The sequence below is a fragment of the Seriola lalandi genome, unplaced genomic scaffold, assembly GCF_002814215.2.
Source record: "Seriola lalandi dorsalis isolate HSWRI2012SDOR001 ecotype SW California unplaced genomic scaffold, Sedor1 jcf7180002054901, whole genome shotgun sequence".
NCBI classification, from domain to species: domain Eukaryota; kingdom Metazoa; phylum Chordata; class Actinopteri; order Carangiformes; family Carangidae; genus Seriola; species Seriola lalandi.
This window is the reverse complement of record NW_019525453.1, coordinates 3,897,390-3,920,948: the sequence shown is the minus strand read 5'-3', so window position 1 is coordinate 3,920,948 and position 23,559 is coordinate 3,897,390. Positions and strand designations below refer to the sequence as shown.

Sequence of the window (23,559 nt, the reverse complement as noted above, 5' to 3'; positions counted from 1 at the left end):
AAGGCATATAATATGAACCTGCTTCTTAAAGTGAGTTAATATTACTCGTTCACATTCGAAGTGATAATGTGTGTTCTTTCTCTGAGATGAGTATGTTTTCATCTTTTTTCTTTTACAGTATCTTTATGTCTTGTGGAGCGCAGGAAAAATATATTCACAACCTTTGGCTCCCAATAATCAAATAATGAACCAATACACCATTATGTTTTTCTCTCTCTAGGCTTATAGCCGGTATAGCTTATCACAGATACAGACGAAAAAGGTAACTTTCTGAAATGCCACTGTTCGTTGGCTTCTCTGCCTGTCTCAACCAGCCTCTTTCGCCTTTTCCTCTCTTTTATCTGTTTGGTGGTGGTGACTTTTCACAGCTTTGAGCTTGTTGCTTTTCTTTTATACAGAGGGTGGACACAATATAAGGAACACCTGTACAGTGTAACTGTAGAGTGAACTCCGTTGCATAATGAAAAGTTCAATTTACGCTGACACTTACAGACAGGTGCTAAATCAGCTTTATGGTAATGTTTGAAGGATACGCTTATTCGCTTTATTGCTGAGAGTTAGATGATAAGATTGATACAACTCTCAAGTTCTGTATATACAGTAAATATGAAGCCACAGCCAACAGATGGTTAGATTAGCTTAGCATGAAGACAAACAAACACCTAATATCTATCCACCTAATATGTGTTTAAATCATTCAAGAACTGAAGAGGAAATACGACATGCTTTGGTGGAGTCTCTAGCGTACTGGTGGTCAGGAAGACATTGCACCCAGCTAAGAAATAGTATATTAATTAATATTAATTAATAGTAATCCCTCAGAAAACCATGAATTCTCGCTTTTACACTTTGTTTGTACAGATGAGACAAACGAGATATAATATGTTCACCATTGACTTTTTTTGTTTTGTTCACCAGACTAGCTTCTTTCTTCTTGTTGCTAAGCTAAGCTAACCAGCTGCTGGCTGTAACTTCATATTTATCAGTCATGCGAGTTGTATCAATCACATCTCTGGCATCAATGCAAACAAGATTTTTGCCCAAAATTTCAAACCGTTTCTTTAAAGCTATGTTCAGGCATGTGGTGCTGGATCTAATATTCTCTCTGTAATAATACAGTCCAGTACAACAGAGCGAAGCCTCAAACATTACCACACAACTGAATCAGCTCTCTGACACAGTGTTCGTGTCCTAGGCACAAAGGAATTAGGCTGCATTACCTTGTAAAGGTCCTGCTTCTGTGTCCAGTCCTGTTTGTTGGCCCCTCTATGCTCTGCTAGCATGCTGTGCTAATGAATGAACACAGGTGGCCCTGCTTGTAAGTGGCCCATCTTGGCAAGAAAGCCTTCCGCTGTCCTTGGAGCTGTTTTGCACCGCGCAGTCAGTGTATGGTGAGAGGCACCCCAGGTGAATGAATGCTACATTGTGCTTTGGTGCATAAATGACACACGCTTGTCCTCGCTCGTCGGGACGTCTGGTGGGCTGAATAATTTAAGATACGGAGGCCACACAGGTAGAACCGGGCATCCATAATGCATGGCCGACAACTGGTATGTGAGTGCGACTGAGAAACGAGGGAATGTCTGTCTGAAGTTAAGAAACATCTTGATGGTTGTGTCATTAATAAATGTTGATTTCTTGAAAGTACTCAAGTAAATAATGAAAAAAGGAGCCTTTCTCCCGTTTACTATTTAATCTGACTCTTATGCAATAGCCTACTTACTGATGTGTCTGAATGCTAGCAGGTGGCATTGTTACATTGAATTAGTTGCCTCAATGGACATGTTGCCTAACTTCCTGCGTTATGAAACTGGTCGAGTGAAACTTATGTTAAGCCTGAAGGAAACAATAGCCTCTTATCGCAGGAATGTTGACCCTCCAAACAAGCTTGCCTGAAGGATTTTACTGTACCAAAGGGACAAGGGAGGGAGTTAACAACAAGCTCACACAGCAGATATGAACAAAATCCTACACAGCACAGGTGTAAACACAATGGGAAAAACAGGTGTATATGTGTGTGTGTGTGTGTGTGCGCGTGTGTGTGTGTGTGTGTGTGTGTGCGTGCGTGTGTGTGTGTGTGTGTGTATACCCACACTCTCAGTCAAACATGCTGAGCCACATACATGAACGCGATTTGCTCTTTAACTTTTCTCACACTCAGGTCTCCCATGTCTTTCAACTGTTACTTAGCTCTCTTAACTCACTGACGTGTGAGGCACTGTGGCTTTCCCTACATGTTCGCTGCCACTTGATCATTAAAGAGCTCGGTGCGACTCTGAGAATTAAATGGTTTATATGACGGACTCAGATGACACTCTACATCTGTTAACTGCAGGCTAACTGAAGTCATTTTGTGAGAGTGGACTGCAGCGGGGTCCAGCGGAACTGAATGATGACAGAGGTTAATGGATTGTGGTTCATTCATTGACACTTATATTATGACTGATTCTTCAACTGAGAAAGCGTATCAAGTCAGACCGGCTAACAACAGATGGAGTGGAACGCGGGTTTACTTACTTTTGCAGCGTCAGTCAAGCTTTTCTGTTTTTGCGGCATCAATGCGGTTTAAAGTGAAAGTCGGGGGAAACTTACGGCTGGAAATTACTCAGGATTTTTGAAGCAGTGGGTCTTTAATTTCACAGAGTGGTCAGTAAAAAAGAAAAAAATTTTGAGTTTGTCGTCTCTGGCTGACTTTTTAATGTTCCCAGCTTACTTGTTACTTGAAAACAGGAACCTTTTAAAGGGTCTTAAAGGAGCTATTTGTAAGATTTGCTACTGCTACATAGCCAACGTTAGCATTAACAGCTCTTTACTTACTGGTTGTGCCAAGAGCTTCAGCTGTCAATGAGTTTACAACATAAGAAGTTATAATATATATACGGATTACTCAAATGAAACTGATTCTGTCCCATATTCCATTAAATTGTAGCTGTTATGGAGCATGCTGCCATCCTCTCTACCCTTTTGTCAAGGCGGCTTCACCCTTGCCCCTCATAACTCAAGCAGGAAATGATGCGTGGCGTCCACAGCTTCTCCCTGTCAGCACCAAGAACATTGTGATGGATGGATAGGCGGAGGGGCACAGGTTTTAGCCAAGAAGACTGCAGAAGGCCAACTGTCCCCAGCTGTCTGGCAAACAAATAGCTTTGTTGGTCTCAGTGGTCAAGGTCAGCCCAGGGAAGGAAATAAAGTTGGAGACGTGTTGGTTTGTTTGTAAAAGTAGAGTCAGCATAATATGAATCATCACTTGATGATGGAAACCCTTTCAGAAGATGACGATCTTACCAGGTCTTCTTATTGTGATTGTTTGTTTATGTCGATCCTTCAGATATGGAACACAGAGCATAAACTGCTGACAGACACAAAGCCTGGAGAAATGACAAGGAGATGTTAGCAAAGGTACAGAATTGAGGGCATGAATATGAAAACCCAAAGGGTAGATCAAGAAGTGCCAAGGGAGGGATTGGGAAAGGTTAGAGGAACACTAACGGGATGCTGAGCCGGAAGAGAAGAGGGGAAGGGGACATCAAAGGACAGAGGAGATGAGGTGAATGCTGATTGTGTGCAAACTGCATGTGAGTGTGCACCTGAGTGTGTGTGACACGGAGAGAGATAATACAGAGGCAGACAACACAGCACAATGTCCATGCATTCATAGACGCACACCCACAGCTCATTGGGTTATTTATAGCCGAGTGCTCCCAGGCATCACGTGTGTTTACACACCACGCCTCGCACAGAGGGAACATTAGTGCGTGACATGAGAAATGTCATAAGGAACTGTGGTGTTGCCGTGTTCCTGCCCACGGAGAGAAGCTAGGCTGGTTACTGCCCCCAGGAACCAGTGGTCTTTGGCTGCTAATGAGGACAAATCTTAGGAACACTGTCCCTGCGAAATGTCCCTCGATGATGCACGAAGTGATACAGCCCCAGTGCTCTCCAGTGCCTTTTCTGTTGAAAAAAAACCCCCAAACAAATAAAAATCAGCTTTGCAAATGAAGCGATGGCGTCAGAGTGACGATAAGAATGCAGGCAGGTGTCAGTGTAGAAGGGGGGAAGAATCACAGAGTCCTTAATGAACCATCAGTGAGGATCTAAATATACACAGTGGAGCCAGAAGGAAACATTGGCAGGCTGATATCATCTGACAATATTAGGTTATTGCAGATATGTATTTTGGCAAAAACGTTTTACTGGTAGCCTTTTCTCAGCACAAGTTTTTATGTTTGTATAGTTTTGTTTAATGTTTTTAAGTGTGGCTATTCAAAATAATTTAATATTCAATAATGTTTACTGATTATATTTCATGTCACTGTAAACTTTGATGACAGAGTTTTTGGTTGAACTCTTAAATATCTTTACTCAAAGGTAGAACTAGGCCTAAAACATCAACCTGGGAGGTGTTATGAGCTGATTTAATGAAGATTTTACATTTGTGCTGCTTTACTTATAGTATCAGCATACTGTATATGATGAGTAGAGCAGCACAGAAAGGCCAAAGACATGTTATGCATGTAAAAAAAAAAAATCTACTTACATGTTTATGTTCTATTTTCATGTAGAAAAAGAATCAGCCAATATGCATTGTAATTAGAATTTTCTTATCCTCAAGTATTGGCTCTATACATCCTGTATGGGTCTGGCTTTAACACAAAGTAGGTTACAGTAGGTACTGTACAACTGTACATTTTTGGTAATATACAGTGTAGCAAAATGTGTATGTAAAATATAAGTTATGTTATGTTAAAGTATTAACTCTCACATAGGCATATATGTTGATTTCTGAGTCAAAGTAATGATGTAAAAATGTGAAAAGTCATTAAAAAGTAAAATGAGGGCTATGCTGCAAAAGTGGTTGAAAATCATACAACTTCCTGCCTGTACTTATTTTTATCTTTAGATTAATATCTGATCAGCATGTAGAGAAGCACTCATCTAGGTATTTTTTTAGTTGACATGGCTCTGTAGCCTTATCTCTGTTTTTTCTCTGTCTGTGTGTTTTTGTGCGCGTTTGTGCCCAGCAGTGTAACCCAGGTGACCTTCGTGCCCTGAGGAAGGGAATGACCCTCTACCACTCAGAGTCCCAGCTGTCCTCGCTGCCCCAGCGCCAGGACGCCATGCACATGGTCAGTGCCCGGAAGGCTAACACACACATACACGTAAACACAGACCCACACAAGAAGGGTACACACACACACACACACACACACACACACACAAAGGCTCAATTTGACGCACATAGAGGGATGCCCACTCATACCTAACCACTTTAGCAGCCATAGTCAAAGATCAACACTGTGACACTGCTTATAACAAATGTGGTTATGTATAGAGACAGGGTTTAATTGCACACAGACACACACACAGTTAATTGTAGGGAGGACTGTACCGGTGCCTCCGCAGTGGAATCAAGTCAAGTCAGCTCTAATTCACTTTACTGCTAACTCTCCAATTATACCTCCACAGGCAACCTCACTCTTACACATGACGGGAAGTGAAACACACACACACACAGACACATACATATACAGGAAGGACGAGAGAGAGGGAAGAAAAAAAGAGACTAAAAGGAGGAAGGACAATAGGGGGGAAAGAAAAGAGGAAGAAGAGAAACTAAGACAGAGATAAGACTGCAAAATTAACAGGAGTCAGCCTCCCCTGCTCTCACTCCTGTATCCTGGCCCTTCAGCTCCATCCTCCCCCCTGGAGCCTGTTTGAACTGAATCCCGCTATGAAAGTAATAATTCTCTACAATCCACCGCCACCTGTGACCCTGCCAGTGTCTGGGGAGGAGAGGCTGGATAATTGTTTTCTGCCTGCTTAAGGAAGGTCAGAGTCGGGCTATGCCACTACCCAGAGGACTAAATCTTCCCTGTGTAAAAATCAATATTATGTTTTAATCACAGGCCCAGTGTGAGGTGCGGGTCATCTCGCATCTTTTAAGCTAGTGAGGTCAAATCCATCTCCCTCTGGAGTCTTGTGCCAATCAATAATGTCAATGAACCTTGACCCATTGAAAGGTCTCTCCCCGCAGGAGGACGGATAAACTGCAAATTATGTTGATGGTTGTCTCTCTGCATTTAATTTCACACTGTAGTTTCACATGAAACAAGGTCATGATATTGACATGAGGTGTGAATTCTGGCCCCTTGCAAACATGGCATCCAGTGTCGTTCTGAGGATCAATTAGGAGACTGAAAATGTTTTTCTGTTCCCACATTTTGGATAAGTCTTTGCTATAACACAATTAAGTGCTGTAGCACATTTTATCTCAGTTGTTTAATCTGCACAAAAACCAAAGTATAATAACAACTAATAGGGGTTTTACAGGGGATTATGTGCGGGACTATTTCTCGGTTTGGAGTGATGACCTCCTGCAGTCCTGTCATCACTTCGAGGCAGCCATGCTACCAGCAGAGACTTCAGCAAGCTTACGATATGTTACGGATTTGTGTCGTCTTCTTATGATGGCTTTGTCGTCTTGACAACTCCATGGAGATAATGCTATTTGTAAAGTGGCTCAAGTTGAAGAAAGTCCTTGTTGGAAGATGAAGAAGAGGAGAAAGAGAAGATGAGAGGTGTTAAGTGACTTTTACTGAGTGTACCCATCCTGATCTATCAGCTCATCCTGCACATGTGTCCTTTGTCTCTCGTTCAGGCCCGGATTCAGGTCAGTGAGTGTGCAGGATATTGTCAGATAGAAAACAAGTGAGAAAGATGAAAAGAGAAGATGGATAGAGAAAGAGAGTAGCCAGCCTGCGTGGCTCTCACAAACACTTCAACCGTCGACTCTGATTCTGTATGCTCAAACTACAAACCATTATTTCTGACAGTGTTTGCCCCCCCCCCCCCCCCATCCTGCGAGGCCTAAATCAGGCCTGTTTATGCAGACGAGCCATCCCCAACTGTACATCCATATGAACAGTAAACATTGCTCGGAGCTGGCTCTGCCTCTCCGCTGTCCAAATCCTTCTCTTCACTGCAGTCTAGAATAAAATGAAAAGTTCAACGCTATGACACTGGAAGTGTTTACACATTTCACATTATAGCTTTAACCCACAGAGGCGAACATCAAAAGGAGGTGACAGTGATTTACATATTTTTTCTTGTAGTTGACTTCAAAGTCCAGTGCTGAAGAGCTGTGTGGAAAATGAAGCTGTTGTGACCTTAAACAAGAAGAAACACACAGTGAGGGAATGTGTTTGTATTTAACAAGGGGGTTGTTATTCTATAGTCTGTATATCATTTTCATACAAATGTTGACTTATCCCTTTTAATAATGAGGGGATGTCATAAATAGCTAGCACCCTAGACATCACTCCCATCATTATCTCTAAAATAATTTACCTGTGCTTTTGCATCTTTCATCCCATTAGCTATAAAATGTTCTGCAGACCGTTTTAGTCCATTCATTTCAACATGGTCTAAAGATCAGATTGCAGCAGTTGCGAGAAGAGTTGTGTATCAAAGCTCAAGACTCTTTTGGTGCCAAATGAAATGTGTCTGTAGCACAGAGTATTTAAAAAAAAAAAAAAAAAAAAAAAAAAAAAACTGTGGAAGAAGAGCTCCCAATTAGGTCAGAAATAACAAATAAAAATGGAGGGGAGCTGCACAATTTAGCAAAGTGAGAACATTTAATATGATAAATCAATAAATACAAATATGAACACTGAATGACTTGAAGAATACTCAGATTGACAGATGTCAATCACTGTCATGTCAGTCCAAGCCTTTTCTGTTAGTGCCTGTATTATTTCTTAATAATGGCTGCTTGTGTTTAGTCGATATTGAACATTTAAGAAGTTTGCCCTCCTTTACTTTAAAAAAAAACAAAACATGAATTATAGAAATAAAAATAAGGTATCAAAAAATCGTATGGACTCTTCTGACTCAACCTTTTTAATGCAACAAACAACCAAACTTCACATTAACCTTTTCATTATATTCAGGATTTCTCTGATATCAAAGCTCATGAATATAATGCTATTCATCAGCCAGCTTTCATAATTCATCAAACAAGGGTTGACTTTATTTAACAGTGTAACTGTGTGAGGATAACATCAATTTTACCTTTTGAAAAAAAAAGGGAAAAAACACGACTAAATTCCTTTGTTTCCCTCTCACAGATCAGACATACTGACCTCTCACTGACTCAGGAAATAAATAAATGTTTATTATCATAGCAGGTGTAAGAAAAACAGTTATTCCCATGGTTTCTATGGTTGTCAGGGAACCATTTGTCAGGCCATAACCCTCAGGACCAGCGAAAAATCAATTTTTCATGAGGCTGATGTGATATGAATAGACTGTTGGGCAGTTTCCACAAACCGTCCCTATTGGCTGCAGTGGGATTATTATTTTATCTCTGTGCCATTAGGTTTTGTGGGCTCATTCTGGCACCCAAACGGGGCCAGCAAATGGATCGCTAGTGAGCTGAGAATTGAACCCGAGCTAACAGAGCCACGGAGCTGTGTCTAATGCAGGACCCTGATGCCAGGTTACAGTGAATGGTGCCATTGTATGTCCCTGAGATCTCTGTGCCCCTCTAACAGTGAGCTACTGTCTGGAACTAACCAGGGGGTGGGATGAGTCAAGCAAACCCCCTGGTTCTCTTTCTGGCTGGCTGCTCCCATCACACTAGGTTAAATCACACTGTGCAGGTAGCAGACCTGGCTGGCAGTTGAATTCATGGCCGATGCAAAAAAGGACAGAAAAACACAAGCGGAGGTGAGGTGATCTGAGTTGGGATGAAGGGGATGGCATTTCCAGTGCTACAGTGTAGGAAATCTCTCTGGTTAAATCAGAACCACACGCCCACTGATAAGGGGAGAGTGGTTTATGTTTTCTTTACTGAGTGAAGTATCTGGAGTGAGGGTCAGATGAAGAGCTCTGTGAGCTGGTGTTCATTTGACTCCAGGGGGTTAACTCTGTGTGACAGCAGATGTGAGGAGATACTGTAGGTTGACAGTCTGCAGAGCACGTCCTCCAGATGTTGTGGGTTTAGCTCTGGCTCTTAACCTTTTGTCGCAGGTCACCCTCACATATTTGCTTGTCCTATGTGCCGTTTACTGTGGACGACATGACACAAAACTTTAAAATAATTTTCTCTTATGTTCTTTCTCTCCCCTCAGGGTACGGGTCGTCTCCCAACCAGCGAGTCCTCTCCCGCCACAGGCTACCTGTCCTGCGTCCAGAAGCCTGAGGCCGTGGTGCACGCCATGAAGGTACTATAGTACTATAGTATGGTATTATTAGATTATTTAAAAAAAAGAAAAAAAGAAAAAAAGCTAACTAGTTACGTAGGAAGATGACATCCCCATTCTTAATCCTGCCTACTCTGATTGGTCAGTTGTTTCTCTCACCAGAGCATGAATCGCTGAACAAATCCAAATCTAAGTTCTGGTTCCAGATTCAGATTCTTGCAGAATTGACACTGTAGTCAAAAGTTTTGAATATTGTTGGAAAGCCTTAAACAAAAAAAATTAATTTGTGATGAAAACTATTTAAATACCAAAATGAAAAGTCAAGTTTAAGAGTTTGGGACGTCAAAAGTTTTGCTTTTGTACCACTACAGCATCACCAAAATGGCACTTAACACCACATAACTACGTGTCATGTAGTGTAACTGATCACTACACAAATACACACTCACTCATCACTGTGTCTGCTGTCAGGTGCTGGAGGTCCACGAGAACCTGGACAAGCAGGTTCCTGAGGACTACGAGGACGATCTCAGTGAGAAAGAGAAGGCCATTGTGCGAGAGATGTGCAACGTAAGTGCAACACCTGCCTTCCTCGATGATCGTTCCTCTCCCACCATCCCACTGCTGTAAACAAAGGAACCTTATATCCATAAAGTTCCTGTTTGTTCTCTCTGTCGGCCCCTTTTTATTTATTTTTTTTAGTTCCCTTCTACTGGGAGCAAATCAGGTCAGGCTTTGAGCTGCCTTCACTAATGAGGAACCCTCATTCAGACTCATTTGGTTTGGGATGACACTTGCAGCAGTGTCCTGGGCACGGCGCTGCCTCTCGCTCTCCTTCTTTCTCTCTATCTATCCCTCTATCTCTGTCTTCCCTCACACTCACCCACTCTCCCCCGCCCCTTCTCCAAAGCCACCTCTAAACTGGAAGCCCTAAATAGAGGCTCGTAGTTGAGCTGTCAGAGCAATTAAACTGGAGCGGCAGGGAAAAGAGCACTCCCTCCACTGCGCCCCAGCCGCAACCCCCCACCCACCCCCCTCCATTCTTCCTCTCCTCCACACTCCCCCTCATCTCCCTCCATCTCTCTGTGTTGGTGCTGAAAGGCCTGGTCCGGGATAAAAAGGTCCGCTGATTAGAGAGAGAGCGAGAGCCGTGCTATCTGGGCCCGGCAGAGGTATGTGACAGGCCAGGAATCTGGGGAGCACTACAATAGTACCTCTGTAATATCACTGGGGTCCCCCGGGGGCCCCCCTCTCACTCACTCACAGAGAGATCTCAGCACCAGAGAGCAGCCTCGCAGAGACAGAGGACGGATACCGAGATAGCTCTACTGTAACGTGTGTGTGTGTGTGTGTGTGTGTGTGTGTGTGTGTGTGTGCGCAGTCTTTGCAGCTCAAAGTCAAACTGAGCATTTGAAGTTTTCACTCTTGAAGAAGAAAGTCTTTTTTTTTTTACGCCTAGCCTCACTCTTTCAGTCTCTGCTCTGTCTGCACGTCTCGCTCTTCCTCTTCCCCTCTCAACTCCTCTCTCTGCTTCTGTTTGCAGGTGGTGTGGAGAAAGCTGGGTGATGCAGCAGGATCAAAGCTGTCCATCAGACAGCACCTCTCTGGGAACCAGTTCAAAGGGCCGCTGTAGCATGGCAACCAGCGAGAGATGGAGAGAAAGAGAGAGAGAGAGAGAGAGATCAGGATCTACAGTACCTGCACTCACCTGAAAACACCTCTTACAACCTGCGCCTACACGACCCATCATGCCGTGCTCCCTGCTGCCTACAGCACCTAGCATTCCTTCAGCAAACATTCTCTCAAGACTGGCTGACGTAGCCACTAAATGGACCTGTTAGTCTGTTATTCACATGTACAACTTTACGTGTACAACATGTTTTTATCTCTCCGAGCTTATGTTGACAACTGGCAGCTAGTTTCACTGATTCGCCACTCTTCTTTGCTGGTTTGGAGGCGTCCGGCTACACAATGATCTCTCTCTGTAAACAAACAAACAAACACACACACACACACACACACACACACACACACACACACACACACACACGCACACACACACACACACACACCACTTATAGTCCTTCAGAGCATAGCTATGCTACATTAAGCTAGCGGATATGACATGGTTTCGAGCGCAGGACTGATGAGACTGCAGGGGCAGAAATCTCTTCTCATGTTGCCGGGATGTGAAGGCAACACTGTGGCGGTATCTTCAGATAAGTTTTGATAGTACCTCCTATAGAGACCCTAGCTCCTGTCACATGTATCGCCCCTCCCACCTAGTGGTCAACAAGTATAACTATAATTAGCATTCTAAAGTGTTAACCAAGTGAAACCCACTGTGACCTAGCGCCTTTTGCTCATAAGACAAGTCCATGGATAATGAAGTCTAGAGATCACTGTTATCTTGTGTATATTATGTATAAAACCATGGCACTACTTCATTGTTATTGTTGATTTATCTATTTTGTATTCTAGCGTGGCCATGTGATCAATAATTTAGTTTGAAAAGCACACACACAACCGGACCTTAAACAGGGTTTGCTTTTGGTATAAACTTCATCTCTTTTCTTTTTCGTCTTTTTTTTTTATTTTTTATTATTCCTTCCAGATGAATTGCTTTTATTCCTTCTCTCTGTAACCTCTGAAAATGTATCAAGGCCATTTTTGAATCAAACCATCTCAATGAGTTAATGGATAGATCATTTTCTTATTTTATGAAATTAACTAAAATTGTATGCTGTGTGCATGCTTGACAATCATTTTCTCAGGTTGGGAGGGCTACAGCTTTACCTTTGCCCATCTGTGACTGCGAGAGTGTGTTGGCGCACGTGTGTGTGTGTGTGTTTGTTTGTGTGTGTGTGTGTGTGTGTGTGTGTGTTTGTGTGTGTGTGTGTGTGTGTGTGTGTGTGTGGAAGGAGACTGAGCTTCTGTTGCAGCTGTAGCATCTGCCTGTGAATCCTCTTTCTTATTTTGAACCCTGGTTGAAGAATGCTGAAGACATTTGCTGAATCCTTTCTAAAAAAAAAAAAAAAAAAAAAGCCTCGTCCCATTAACGCTAATAAAAGTTTCAAGCTCGAATACTAAACCCTGAGTTCAGTTTGGATGGCTTCTTGGATTGCTCTGAATTCTTTGGTTGTCATTTTGTATCTCAGTAGATGAAAAGGTCGCTTTTCTTACCTTTTCTGTAGTCAAGGATTCAGCAGGTGTGTTTATGCAGCGCATGTTTCTTAAAGTTGAATCTTTTTTTTTTCTTAGAATATGAGCGATAAGTCTTCCCTTAGATGTCTTCTGAAAATCACTAACATTTAAAATAAGTATTTCTTGATGTCAGAATGAACAAACAACTGTTTGTCAAAGTATTTATTGCCAGGTGTTAGATAGAGATGGGAGTGCTATCAGTAACTGATCAGTCATATTTTGAATTGATCAGATTCACAGTGATCTGATTGATTAGTTTAGTGACTGACAGCTCAGGCTCTCCCATCTCTAGAGTTATTTGTTCCAAATTAGAACATTTCTGAGGCTGCCCGCCGTGCGCCTCTGTTCTCTCAAATAATGGGTCAAAAAATAAATCAAAGTATGGTTTTTAAAAGTGTCCTTTTTTCTAGGAACTCATTTGAAGCCATGATACAATTTTGAATACTTTATATATGGCATTTGATTTAAGATGTGCCACATTTTTTTCTGCATGGTGTTTTGATTTGGAACCCAATTGTCTTTCCTTTTTTTTTTTTTTTTTTTAAACATCTATAGTGTTTCTTTTATTCTGCCTATATGCTAAAACCACAGTACAGAATCCTAGAATCTACAGCGTAAATAAATGTCAATTCCTGCAGTAACTAGCATGGCTGTAACTTCTTTTCATGAATTTCACTGATGAGATGAATTTGGCAGGTGAAAAGAACATTAAATAGGCCACTTTTAGAACAATTTGGGAGAAAATAAAAAGTTGGTTAATGATACTGTGAACTGCTGTCTTTATTTGATGAAGCAAACATTTCTGCAGGCATGTTGTTTTCCTTAGTGGATGAGCTAGGCTGCCCTCTGTTGGTACACACCTGGAAATAAGATTACAGACTCTTCTGTGAAGTTCTGTACAACAGTGATTTCCAACCAGGGGTACATCTGCTGTTGTCAGGGTCAAGGGAGTAGGTTTGACATCAACATTAGTAGGGACGCAACAACACATAGAATGTTAATAAGCATTTTGTTTTAATAAAGTTACATTTTACTAGGAGTTTTTCATATATGTTATAAACTTATGTATTCATATATCCAGAGAATGTATATATGTTATAATAATATATCCTCTTATAGGTGAAACATATGGTAACATCAGTCGATATAGGGACATATATGTCATATATATGTCATAAGTCATAGTATACTTGTGCATAAAAAGGTCATAGTGTAGTAAGGCATAAAAAGTTATAGTATAGTAAGTCATAAAAAACCCCATGGTATAGTAATAGCATAAAAAGGTCATAGTATAGTTAGATGTAAAAATTAATTGTATTATAAAAGGTCATAGTATGGAGAGGCATTAGAGTCACCAATAAACCTAATGCGCATGTTGTTGTACATTGTAAGGTTTACATTTACATTACTTATTTGGCAGAGGCTTTTATCTAAAGCAATTTCCAAATGATGGACATACAGTAACTAAAGCTTCAGTGCAGCAGGAGACCTTGGTGTAAGTACTCAGTACTACATGTAATTAATAAGTGCAAGGAGATCTGATAAAGAAGTGCACAGAAAGTGCATTGTAAGTGCTAGTTAAGCATGTTAGGGTCTTGGAAGTGTTGGGAGACGAGGTTTGATAGCATCTGGGTAGCTTGTTCTACCGTAGGGGAACCACAGACGAGAAGTCTGGACAGTGATTGCCTTGTGTGCAGGGATGGCAATGCCAGATGACGTTCTTTAGACAAACAGTGGCTGAGATGAAAAATATCTTTAAGTGCTAGTTTATAATAATTTTTTAAGAACATGTTCCTTCTTTAACATGTTTGAGTAGGTTAGGGTTGTACATGTTGAATCCAGTTGCAACATACTGATCAACACATTTTCACCTTTTAGAGACAGCAACCATACAACTCAGTTTTAAGTAGGAAAAGCAAGTTTTTATTGTATTTCACTGTCCTAAGTGCCACTCCGACACAAAACCACAGCTGCGTGCAGGATACAGAAAAGAGAGGCCTGACTAAGGCACTTACGGATAGAAAATCTCCAAAAACAAATCTGTCTAAATGAAACATCAGATATGTACAAATATACCTTAGACTGTCCAGTGTTAGATGTCAGGTTGGTTTGATAACAGGGTTTCTGTTGTGTACTTCATGTGAAGCAGTTACACTTAAAATAACGGAACAGGAAATTAGAAGAAGAAGTTTGATACAAAGAAAAAACAGACAAACAGCGTCTAATGGTAGCAGAAATATCTTGTGACATTACCTCAGTGTTTTCACTGAATAAAATGTAATAAGTAAAAAAGAATAAACATCATGTTTAAACACACTGTACATCCATGAACATGTTTGAATAAACAGCATGTCTTTCAGTGTGACAGTCCTTTTCATATCTGACTACTGCATGTTAAACCATCTCATGAGTTTTTTCTCAGCAAAAGGGTGGGAATGTGGAGAGAACAACAACACTGGGGTGACTGAAAATTCATGAAAACCAAAACACATCATCAGGGTGATAGAATACAGAAGGAAATATAAGACTCAGCCTTTGATCCACTCAAAGGTAAAGTAAAAATGGTACATTTTATCCCCCTACGATTAGTGAATGAGCATGTCTGACAACACTAAAAAAAGAGAAACAAAAAAATTTCAGGTGCCACTATTTCCTGGTACATTCCCAAAACAAAAGCAACGAGTGGACAGTGTTTGTTACAAGATCCTGGGACTGGGTACACTAAGTTCCAATCCTTCACATGATTAAGTGCCTTATTTCAAAAATATTCGGCAATATTTCAGCACCACTTCTGGTTCTCATAACAACACTGTCCAGACCTCACTTTTCCTTTCAAGTCTATCAGCTGATAAGCCTGTATTCACAACCCCCGGGAGCTGTTTATCAGAGGAGGTGAAAAAGCTCTCGTTCCTTTACTTGCACCAGAATGACAGAAGTTCCTGGTTGTTCTCCCTCTTCAGAGAGCTTTCCCTCCCCAGTTGCTGCTCAGCACAGCCTCAGTTCATAGACTGTTATCGCACTCTCATCTCATCCACCCACCACGGTTCAGGGGCATGCCAGGTGGAGGGGGCAGGGGGACCTGTGACTGTCCTGGGGGCACAGGGGGCGGAGGAGGGTACCCAGCAGGTGGAAGGCCTATACCTGGAGGGGGTACGTGCCCTGGTGGCATGCGTGGAGGTGGCGGTGGAGGGTAGCTGTTGTAACCTGGAGGCGGATAGGTCGGGGGCAGGCTGGGTGGTGGGTAGGTGGAAGGAGGAGGTGGAGGGCCTGGAGGTGGTGCTGCGGGTGGTGGATAGACGTGGGGGTGGTATGGCGGAATTGGAGGTGCATAGCTGGGCGGCATGGGGGCATAGGAAGGCCCCTCTGTCTTCATCATTGACTGCAGGCTCTGGAAGCCCTCCCCAGACATGTAGGAGCTGGTGGTGGACATGATGTAGTTGGAGGGCGGAGGTGGAGGAGGGCGATGGGGCAGGGGAGGGGGCTGGTGTGGAGGTGGAGCATGAGGGGGAGGAGGAGCAGTCTCACTTCCTGGTTCTGCTTCTGTGGGAGGTGCTGGAGCTGGAACTGGAGCTTTTCGGTCTAGTGAGCGACAGGAAACAGCAAAGTGAAAACAACTTGTTAAAAATTTGGCATCATCTTGCCTGTAAATAATACAATGCTACTCATTCCCACATGATCTCAAATAACCTCTCCATTCCCAGACAGTGAGCGCACAGCCAGACCACAACTGCCAGGCTTCAGCCACATAGGAGGTCTCATTATCGGGCTCAAGCACTAATCAGATTGGTCTGGGAGAGGTTAGGAGTATGCGTGTGTTAGGAAACATAATGTCCAGACAAGTTGCTGGTTATGTAAGCAGACTGAGAGGACTAAAGACTTTGGGTTGCTTTCTAAGCTCAAGTCCCAGGTAGGGGGTCCTGGCTGTTCATTATGGGCCTATTTGGTGACACACGCAAAGAGACAGCAGGGTGTTCAGATGATGTCAACACATACCTATGCTCTACCCTTAACTACATCTAAATCATTGTAACTTCCTCACAAATTTAACAGGAGATTAGAGAACAAACAATTACCTGAGGGAGGCTGCGATGTAGGCAGAGGGGGCATTGGGCTCTCTAGTCGAGGAATCTTTGACCCAACTTGTTCTGTAAAAACAACAGTGAATACCAGTACATAAGATGCAAAAGCTTTTTAAAATCAGGAGGGCACTTTGCTGTAGGGTTGAATATTCATAAAATCTTACAAAAACTATCATGCTAGTTAGCAAACTTTTCTTGAAGGTATTTCAGAGGATGAACAGACATTTGTAAGATTTCAACTACTTTAAAACCCAAAAGAGCAGAATTTTGGCTGCATAAGGTTTAACAAGAGTGTTACCTTGAGCCTTTATTTCATCTTTGGGGGATGTCTGAAACAAAGAAAAGTGAATGCAAATACTCAGTATCATTTTGAGGTAGGTAATGTTGAGTGTTGGTGTGTGAATCAAGGTAAACACACACACAAACTGTAGGATATAATTAACATTTTAAATGAGTAAATACAGAAATTTAAGCTGGGTGGAAAAGCAAGGGACTTTCCATTAGCCTTAGTTTTAAGACATCATCATTGTAATTCAGGTGTACTCACATGTGAGCGTTTGAGCTGGCGTGCAGGGCTGCCACCTTGAGGGGAAGTCTTCTTTGGTGGTGGGGGAGGAGGATTGGAGGCTGGGGGCTGTCCCTGTGGAATCGGAGGAGCAGGGATTGGAGGAGCAGGCGCTCGCTCCTTCTCCTGCATCTGCTGAGGGATGGGTTTGTTGCCCTGGGAGTACAGGTCCAGGATCTGGTGGCAAATGTCTGGAAGACAGAGATGTTTTTGTTGAGACAAGTCTGAAAGCAGATGAAACAAATATCATAGAGAGGTGTGAAGTGTCATGGCTTTATGATGAGCACCTTCAAGCAGCTCAACTGGGACGTCTTGGACAAACTGCTCCCACCAGCGGCGTGACGACTGCTTGGCGGTCCACTCCTGGATGTCAAATTTACAGAGGCGTCCAGCCAGGTACATGACGGCTACTGCAATAATCTCTGGCTCCCATTGCAGAGACAGCATGGTGCACAGGCTGGAAGGGACACAGGCAAAATGGTTCCATTCAGATCTGAGTTTTGTCAACAAAATCCTTGTGTAAAGAAGATTTGGAACTTTAAAAGACATCACTTATATTCAAATTCTTATTGTATACTCTCGGAAATGATTAAATAAGTCTTTTGCCATTTTGTCTTTATTTGTCAACACACAGCAGAGAGGCAGACAGGAAATGTGGGGGAGAGAGAGTAAAGGTGTTGACAGGCAACAAAGCCCCCTGGCTGGATTCAAATCGGGGCATTGCGGTTATGTGGTATGCGTCTTAAACCACTGTGACGCCCCCATACACTACGTTCCTTTATAAATAATCATTTCTCAGATTGTAAAGCCTGTTTCAGTATTTATCCAGTCATCAATACACATTACTTACCAGCTGACGGGTAAGTTGGTAGAGTTTTTAAGTAAAGTAAGTAAGTAAATCAAATGCATGATACACCACACTACAGAAGAAATCATCTGACATAGAGAGTGAGATCGGGGGACAGTGTTTAAACCCCAGCTGCTCACCTGTCGTTGACAAACGTCCATGCCATTTGCAGCACCTTGCACACTTTATTCTTCTCCCCTGTAGCAATGAGAAAAAACAGAGCATATGCTTTACTAGCACCTAGCATAATAATGTATCAGACTGTGTGTGGATCTGATGACATACTTTCTGACATACCTTTGAGCTGCTTGACATAGCGCAGCAGGAACATGTAAGGGTGCTCCACCTGCAGGTCAAATTTGATAGTCTGGAGCAAGATTCTCTCCAACACCATCACCTCTTCCTGTTGAACAAAATACAAATATGTTAAGTATTCCTGTTGGTAGGACATTTACAGTATATACTGGTAACTTAAATGGTCCTGAGTGGAAAAAGAATCCTACAGCAAAAGATTACTGTGTGGTTGTTTGTTACAGCAGATTAAGTGCAATTAGGCTGCAGCGTGTTTGTTTTTCTTTGTAGAGCAACATGATATCATGGCAGGGCTCTGTAATGCTGATTTATGACAGATTTTAGAATATTATTTTCTAATCTGAATTCACTGACGAGAACAAATTCCCTGACTGAGATAGTAAGGTACAGTATACTGACAGGGACAATGTTTATAGACAACAGAGTATAAATAAAAGAAACTGCACCTTTGGGTCATCTCCAAACTGGGCAAACTGCACATCATTCAGTAAGCTGCGAGCTGTTTTGATGATGTCTTTACATTTCTTTGGGGTTTCCTCCACTTTCCCCGCCAGGAAAAGACAGCATGCACCCGTCACCTGTTGAGACACAAATCACAACAGTAATCCTACACATTTAGTCCACTTCCAGGAATTAGAAAAAAATTAAGTTATCAACTGACCATCAATTGAACTTACATATCTGGGGAACTGCTTGAAGGAGTGAAACATGTAGAAGCGGTGGAAATATATGATGCCAGTTGCCAGTGTGTCATAGTGTCTTGATGACAGTCAAGGACATCACAGAAACCGTTTACAGTTCTTTGCAAATTTGTCAGATATCAGCAGCAATGTAGAATAAATTCTAACAAAAAGGTTTGACTGTGCTGCTATTATCATTAAATACATTAATTCAGCACTGCTTTCTATAAACTACTTGCATGCATGTCTTTGGAAGAATATTTTATTTGCAAAAGAGTATGGTAAGAGTAACCAGATGTGGTATTTTAGTTGCATAATTTCTTCAAAAGTTGGATGCTGTTATGTCTTTCTGTCTGTTGTGATTTTATTTATCTTTTAACCCCTTTCCCAGTATTGAAAACTGTCAATAATCAATCAAGGATACAGGCCAAGTCGTGTCCCCACATCAAATATGAAGCGGGCTCCTTCTCGCCGATACCGAGCCTCTGTGCCGGGGTCAAGGCCCTCAGACTGAGATGGGGTGTGGGCCAGATCCTTCTTGTCCCAGTACCAGCATGGCTTGATGTGGTCCAGTATTGATTGGCCAGTCATTGAAAAGTTCTCCTTGGATTCCTTCATTGGCTGAGGAGATGCTACGTTGGACGGACCAGCTGTGCTGGACTGCTGAGAAGGAGAAAGGCTGCAGTTATGGCCATTCTTAGTTATGAGCATTTGGCAATCAAGAGTAGGACTACCTCATCACAAGAACAATGTTAGGTAATCTGGAAAACTGTTTGAATGAACAACACTGATGTTCATCCAAAGAGAATCAGGGGTGTCATACCAACTCTGTGGAGTATATAGTGGAAAACGTTCATATTTAGACAGCCTATGACAACCCTAAATCTTGAGTTGGGAAACTGCCACCTTTATTTTAACTTGAGAATTTAAGCACTCTACAGCCATTAACATACACAACCTCCATATACGCAGGATGCAGTCAAACTCATAAGCCATTTCATGTGATCCAAACTGTGTGAAAGGAAGGAAGAGGGATCACTTTTTATCAATATGCCTTCACCTCATGTCCCGTTTCAGTAGAGATGCTAAACTAGCTGTTAACAGTTCAAAATAAACAGGAGAGTGACAAGGAAAAAACATAAGCCGACAGGGACGTCATGTTTGGCATGGCACCTCCTCTCCCCTTCATTCATTCATTCATGGGTAACCTCCGCCTACCGTTAAACCTGTAACTATGAATATAGCAAAATATTAATTGTACGACATGATTACTAGATTAATTTGGATGTCGATGGCAACGAAGACAATTTCCCCGCGATTAGCATAACGAACCCGTTAGCTTCTCGCTAAGATTAACTAATGTTAGCTGTGCTAACGCTAACTTAAAGTTAGCTTCATGGGACCAAATAACCAGACGCGCGTAGAGCTGTATTGTGCGAATATGTATAAACCACGAGATACGTAGGCAAGGTCACACACCAGGATGCTAAAATTAATTAAACATTCGAAATAAAGGCAGTCGAAGTTGTAACTTTAGCATGTGAGTGGCTTTGCCGGCCACCGCGGCTAGCTAACCTCGGCTAGCAAACTTGCTCCACTCGAGGTCTTAACACCGCTGAGGCTCGGAGCGCTGGAACCTGCCGAAAGTAGTTAGAATTCACCCCGAATATTGTCCGTGTGTTTGTAACGAGACACGAGTCTTACCTTTAACATGTAGCCGTCGGAGTATATCACCCAAAACAGACAGCTGTATGAATAATCCGCAGTTATTCACAAGAAGTTGGCTAACAAGTGATCAACAACAGTCCCCATCGTAACAAGGGCATCGCCATTATTCAGTACGTCAGTGACTGTTGGTCGACGTCATTACGCAGGGCATCTGGTATGTCTGTGCTGTGGTTAGTTTTCTTTTACTTTTCCTCTGCTAAATTAATTCGACCAATGCTTAAAATAATATCCCTGCTACTAGAACCCCCCATAAGAAGGTATACGTGTAATAAATCAATTTTTTAATGGTAAAAATGTTATTTCCAATAATATCCACTAGAGGGAGACACATAATTACTCGTGTACTTGCGGAGACGTGACTGGATTTTTGGCATATGCAGTCTATGATTTGACAAAATACTTGGATAAAGATGCTTCACTTTCAATCTGTGAAGAAGATTTCAAATTGCAAATCATAAGAAAGAAAACATTTTCACACATCATAGCTTGAATATTTTAAGACAATACTTTGAATGCTTACTTGATAGTGGATTTGGACACATACTGTTTAAAATTGACAAGTGGGTCTGTGGTGCTGGCTTAAGCGTGTAATCCTGAAAATTTATAGAAAAATGCCTCCGTCTACAGATTTTCTTGCCAGAGTAACAACTGCGAGCTGTTTGGTCCCACTCCAACCATCATTGCTACTGTCTACTGTCACTTTTGTATTGTTTTTATTTTTATATTTCATTTTTATTGTTGTTAATTAATTCTTAATATGTTTTTAATCTCAATTTGTGTAACTGTGTACGGTGTCCTTGAGTGCCAAGAAAGGCGCCTTTAAATAAAATGTATTATTATTATTATTATTATTATAAGAATGACACTGAGGCAATCCTACCATAGTTTTGGCTGTGTGTGTGTGTTTTTTTGTCTGATATCTTAAGACATATATTATAATTTGTGTCATTACAAAAATCTGATGTTTGACTGAGAGTGTAACATAAAAGGAATACCAAAAAACAATATCTTGTTTTATGAGTTACAGGTGACATGTTACAGCCAGGTGTGACCATGAATTAAACTTTACATGAATAAAACAGGAATAATTGGTTGCACATCAAGTGAAAATCATTGATATTCTTTAAACACATGTAGGCTATGGCTATAAAATGCAGAAAAATCTACAAGAGGAGTAACTTTGGCAAAAAAAAAAAAAAACCCACAGATTTAATGGTGAAGGTTTTATGGTGAATAAAAAAAAATATTATTAGTTAAAACAAAGTTTTTTTTCCCGTTTGACTTTTGAAGTTGGTATGACTAAAAACTCATGATATTCATCATCACCTCTGAGTGGTTTAAAGGTTAGTCATTGTAAGTGCAGACTACATGTAACATCTTGTGCCCTCTTTGTTCCCCTCTCAGCCTCTCTTCAGAGAAAAGCCAGCATTGAATCATTTACTTCTTCCAAATTAAAATTTGGAATCTGCATGCATTATATATTCACCCGTGCTCGGACAAATCCTCTTAACTGTGGGAGAAATTGTCAGGATGTGTCCTGTAGAAAAGTAAGAGCCTTGTCTAGTTGTATTGCCAGTAGCAAGGGAGCATCTCAATCTGTCACTCAAGTCCACACACACACACACACACACACACACACACACACACACACACACACACACCAACCACAGTAAATCAGCTTATGAATAATATATACTTGTACTTTCTTTATTAATATTAAACATTGCATAATGAAGCACCGACTATAAGCAAATCCCAGAGCAATATTCATATTACCATGAGCTGTCCTAGAGTGGACCTTTCATTGTTTATGTCAGTCCTGTCACACTGTGGTTAAACACATCAAAATGGCTCCTTTGACCAGTTTGTACACTTCACCTCAAGAACATTGAATCCTCTTTTTGTTCTTAAAAATTGCATTATATGCACTTTTCTTTCATGTATGTTGGTCTATTTTAAGATTTTAATGTTATTTTGGTATTCTTTAGAGAGTAAACAGATGGGAGAGACATGAAAAATGGAAGATAAAAGGATGTGACGAAGGTTGTGACCCAGAATCAGAGCCGGTTAAGCCGCGTGTACTTTTGTCCACTGATGTGCGAGACTTAAACTTCGTCCTTGGGCTCATTTTTATGTTTTAACATAAATTATAAGTGTCTGGTATCTCCTTAAAACTTGGGTCATTTTGAAAAAGAGCTAAAGTGTCGACATAATGTCTCTTGTTACTTGGACAAAGCTTTTATTTCCACATAGCCTCATCTCTTGAGTAGGTAATGCCCTGCGGTGTGTTCAGGTATCTCGCATTCAGTGATGGCACTTACCACGCGAAATGCATGTCTCCTTAGAGGCAACACTTTGGACTTAAAACCTTTCCTGTGTCCACAAGCAGGGTATTTGTGGTATGCTGGCCCTGTGCAACCCAGCTTAAACTGCCTTTGCCCGGAGCCAGCAGATACAAGCTATAATGGAGGCATTGATGTATTATTGAGAAACCCATGGGTAAGGATCAAGGAGCTGCTCGCAGCCAGAAGGGATGGCAAGAGAGTGTGTGTGAACTCAGGATAATGTTTTCCTTCAGCATCCAATGTGTCCACGACTGCTGTTGCTCTCTTGGCCTGATTCGAAGAAGAAGACATTTCTTGTAATATCACATACCGAATTTATGCGCTCCAGTCAAAGCAATATGCTTGACAACATACTCGGCCTATCTGTGAAAGATAGCTGTTGTGCCGTAGTGTTTCCATGTGGAGTCTGCTGAGGTTATGTCTACTTGAGCCAGAGCTGAGATGACATTTCATTTATATAAATAATTACTGTCCTGAAAGTCCCCTAGGCCTGCCCTGAAGCAATCAAACTTCTAATGCTCTTAAAATTGCCCACCATGTTTTATTAATGGCAGACTATAAAATGTATTGCTATAGCTTGCACACTTCTCTACTGA

General features: G+C 41.6%; 2 protein-coding genes across 6 annotated transcripts in view; one reads left to right on the top strand and one right to left on the bottom strand.

Annotated features, from left to right (window-relative positions):
* The window catches only part of ccdc85cb (coiled-coil domain containing 85C, b), a 46,668-nt gene extending 33,497 nt beyond the window's left edge, over window positions 1-13,171 (top strand). Inside the window, exons 3-7 of one of the 4 annotated variants that reach the window (XM_023430179.2) lie at window positions 221-262; window positions 5,022-5,126; window positions 9,132-9,224; window positions 9,675-9,773; window positions 10,747-13,171. In XM_023430179.2, coding sequence (XP_023285947.1) covers window positions 221-262; window positions 5,022-5,126; window positions 9,132-9,224; window positions 9,675-9,773; window positions 10,747-10,836 — 429 coding nt within the window. In that variant the 3' untranslated portion in view covers window positions 10,837-13,171. The remainder of the gene's footprint in view (window positions 1-220; window positions 263-5,021; window positions 5,127-9,131; window positions 9,225-9,674; window positions 9,774-10,746) is intronic. The other 3 variants (XM_023430180.2, XM_023430182.2, XM_023430181.2) reach the window with 3 other exon arrangements.
* A 1,136-nt stretch (window positions 13,172-14,307) lies between these two features.
* On the bottom strand, window positions 14,308-20,739 carry ccnk (cyclin K). 2 transcript variants are annotated; one of them, XM_023429918.2, is made up of 11 exons: window positions 20,595-20,739; window positions 19,315-19,553; window positions 18,888-18,969; window positions 18,657-18,788; window positions 18,196-18,301; window positions 18,039-18,096; window positions 17,339-17,508; window positions 17,034-17,242; window positions 16,785-16,815; window positions 16,481-16,552; window positions 14,308-15,986 (listed from the first exon to the last, which is right to left on the bottom strand). In XM_023429918.2, exons 1-11 carry the CDS (start codon window positions 20,601-20,603, stop codon window positions 15,430-15,432), a joined length of 1,665 nt encoding a protein of 554 aa, XP_023285686.1. In that variant the 5' UTR covers window positions 20,604-20,739; the 3' UTR covers window positions 14,308-15,429. The 2 variants fall into 2 exon arrangements, with proteins under 2 accessions (XP_023285686.1, XP_023285687.1); XM_023429919.2 differs by having other exon boundaries at window positions 19,315-19,550.
* Window positions 20,740-23,559: the final 2,820 nt, after the last annotated feature.

Bases quoted from the DNA above. Each gene is read 5' to 3' on its own strand.
- ccnk (XM_023429918.2), bottom strand. The intron at 18,789-18,887 runs GTAAGTTCAATT...GTGTCTCAACAG, and splicing joins TCAAGCAGTTCCCCAGATAT to GTGACGGGTGCATGCTGTCT. The intron at 18,097-18,195 runs GTATGTCAGAAA...TCATTGCTACAG, and splicing joins CTATGTCAAGCAGCTCAAAG to GGGAGAAGAATAAAGTGTGC.